Source organism: Eleginops maclovinus, chromosome 19 (assembly GCF_036324505.1).
Source record: "Eleginops maclovinus isolate JMC-PN-2008 ecotype Puerto Natales chromosome 19, JC_Emac_rtc_rv5, whole genome shotgun sequence".
NCBI lineage: Eukaryota > Metazoa > Chordata > Actinopteri > Perciformes > Eleginopidae > Eleginops > Eleginops maclovinus.
This window is the reverse complement of record NC_086367.1, coordinates 789,505-792,004: the sequence shown is the minus strand read 5'-3', so window position 1 is coordinate 792,004 and position 2,500 is coordinate 789,505. Positions and strand designations below refer to the sequence as shown.

Sequence of the window (2,500 nt, the reverse complement as noted above, 5' to 3'; positions counted from 1 at the left end):
GATCTGAAAATATACATACAGTACTGTACAATTATTTATTGTGGGTCTAATAAGTTAATGTGCGTAATTTCACATTTTAGAATTATATGAATTAAATGACTGGACTTTTATTATAAATGCATTAATGTGTTTATCTCTACCGGTAAAGGGGAGCTAATGTTACTTAATTTTTAAACTGCTCATGTCTTAAATTATCATTATACTGTGTATCCTAGTTTTTGAATTTGTTTATTTATATTTTGTTTTAGCTTATAATTCAAATTTGTAAATTGTGTTGTTACATAAATGTAATGGGGTCAAAAGTACAACATTGGCATCATAAATGTAATGGATAAGAAGTTTAAAGTAGCATAACATGGAAATACTTAAGTAAGGTACAGTACAAGTACCCCAAGTACTTGAGTAAATGTACACCACTGGTGCAGATGAGGAGGATCTGAGTTACGATTGGATGTTGGTGCTGTCCAATAACTGGGCTTCCTGGTTTACATGAACACACTTCCTGCTTAATCACAAGGAATGATCAGTGAGGCTGAATCCTGAACACATCCTAGAGATAATTGCAGACAGGGATGTTTCAGAAAACTCAAAGGGTTTTTTAGCTTTGGTTTATCATTATTAATTTACAAAGATATTATTATTTATTAAAGGTACGTCATATCTCATAATGTACTCCATGAGGCCCGCACCAAAGCACACAAAGAACTGCCATAATAATATCCTGATGTTTGATCTTTTATTCTTTATCCAAGCTTTCCTTTAATTGATCTTATTTCTTCCCTTGTGTCTCTAAATGCTGGTATTTCACAGCGTTAGGGTTTGTTTATCTTTGAAATGAAAGGCAGCTGGATTTGTTGCACTTTAGTACTGATGCTAGGCTCCGTCCTTGCGTTTAAAGTTTGCTCTGTCAGCAGAAGGGTTAATCCCAACAGGAAAGCTCAGCTATCATTTGTCTTTTTTGTTATTCCAGATGAACTGGCCAAAACATATTTGATATATATCTATATTATTTGAGTATAAATTGTAACCACTGAGAGTTGTTTTGTCATATCCATGTCATACCCAGCGTTTGATTTAACCTGCAACACATTACAAACTGAGAGATGCTCAGTCTCATCTCTCAGAACTCACATCCAGTCGTCAAATGATGATGTCACCTCTGACCTCTGAGCACGCAGGTCAGCTGAGGATTCTGTATTCCTGCTTCTCTTTCATGGTTTTGACTGGTTTTAGAGATAATTGCTGGTGCCCCCCCCCCCCCCAGCTGCTTCCCTGCTTAGCTGCTTACCCCTCTGAATGGGGGAGAACGAGTCTCTTTTTAATCCCTCTTCCTCTGTCTTCCTCCTCCTCCTCTCATCTTGTTATTTCCCCTCTTTTGCTTATTTGAATTTTAATGAGCTGTTCACCTTTCTAAGCAGATGGCTCAGGCTGGATCTCTCCATGAACGCCGGGGTGAGTCTCTCTGTCACGTTTTGTACAATTTGTTTCAACTAGCCGAGTCCTTGAGGGGGTTTAGGGTTTTGAGTGGGTAATGTGCATCTCCCTCTCTTTCTCCACTCCCCCCCTCCCTAATGAAATGAACATCCCCCTGCCTGTCTTGCTGGAGAGTAAGGGGCAAGTCCTGACAGGAAGCCTCCACAGAAGCTAAACATGTCATGTATATGTGCAGTAACATATTTAGTCACAAACAGGTCATATGTGTGTAGTGGTGGGGTTAAGGGGGGGGGGGGGGGGTGTGTTGCCGTGCCTACCTGTAGGGGTGTGCTCCTGCTTGGGGCAAATTCCTTTGATGGGCGTCCTCTCTCGTCTCTCACCTCTCCCAACCTCCTCCTCCTCTGGTGTCACCTGGATGCCAATCTCCACCGGGTCCAGCACCTTCCTCAGCTCCCCGCGCTGTGCCTGGTGATGGAGGCTCTGCAGAGATGGACTGCCCCCTCGTCCCCCCCGGTCGTTCATCTTCTCGTAACAGCCGTTGAGTAGCAGCGGCGTCTGGCATTGCTTCTTCTTGTGTTCGATGAAGAGGAGGATGTCGCCCAGCGGGAAGGTCACCTGGCACTGGCCGCAGGTCAGCAGGTCGTGGTCGGCGTGGAGGCCGGGGGGCAGGGCGTGGACCAGACAGGGGTCCAACGGGTGTGGGGGTAGGCCAAGTGGGTGAGAGGGCAGGCCGAGGGGGTGGAGGGAAAGAGAGTCGGAGAGCAGTCCGCCATCTGGGTGCTCATTCTCCGCTGTAGAGAAACACAGAAGAGACATGTCAGAGGACGATCCGTACGCTGTTTACTCTGGGAACTGCTAGAGAAAACATGCCCGGACAGAAGTGAGGCAGATCAGCCTGAAAGTGTTTGTTTGGTTGCCAGAAAGATTCACCTGTATACACATTTGGGAGCTATTGTCACTTTCATTAAACTGTGAAAGCATTGTATTTTCTGATAAAAAGAGAGTCAGGGTTCAAGAAAAGAGTCAGTGAAGAGATCTGAAACATTCCACATCAGTGGCTCTATGA

At 44.4% G+C, this 2,500-nt stretch overlaps 1 protein-coding gene across 1 annotated transcript in view; it reads right to left on the bottom strand.

Moving 5' to 3' along the window:
• Positions 1 to 2,500, bottom strand: part of bcl11ba (BCL11 transcription factor B a) — a 34,637-nt gene that overhangs the window by 24,666 nt on the left and 7,471 nt on the right. The window contains exon 2 of the mRNA XM_063909412.1: positions 1,752 to 2,225. Coding sequence (XP_063765482.1) covers positions 1,752 to 2,225 — 474 coding nt within the window. The remainder of the gene's footprint in view (positions 1 to 1,751; positions 2,226 to 2,500) is intronic.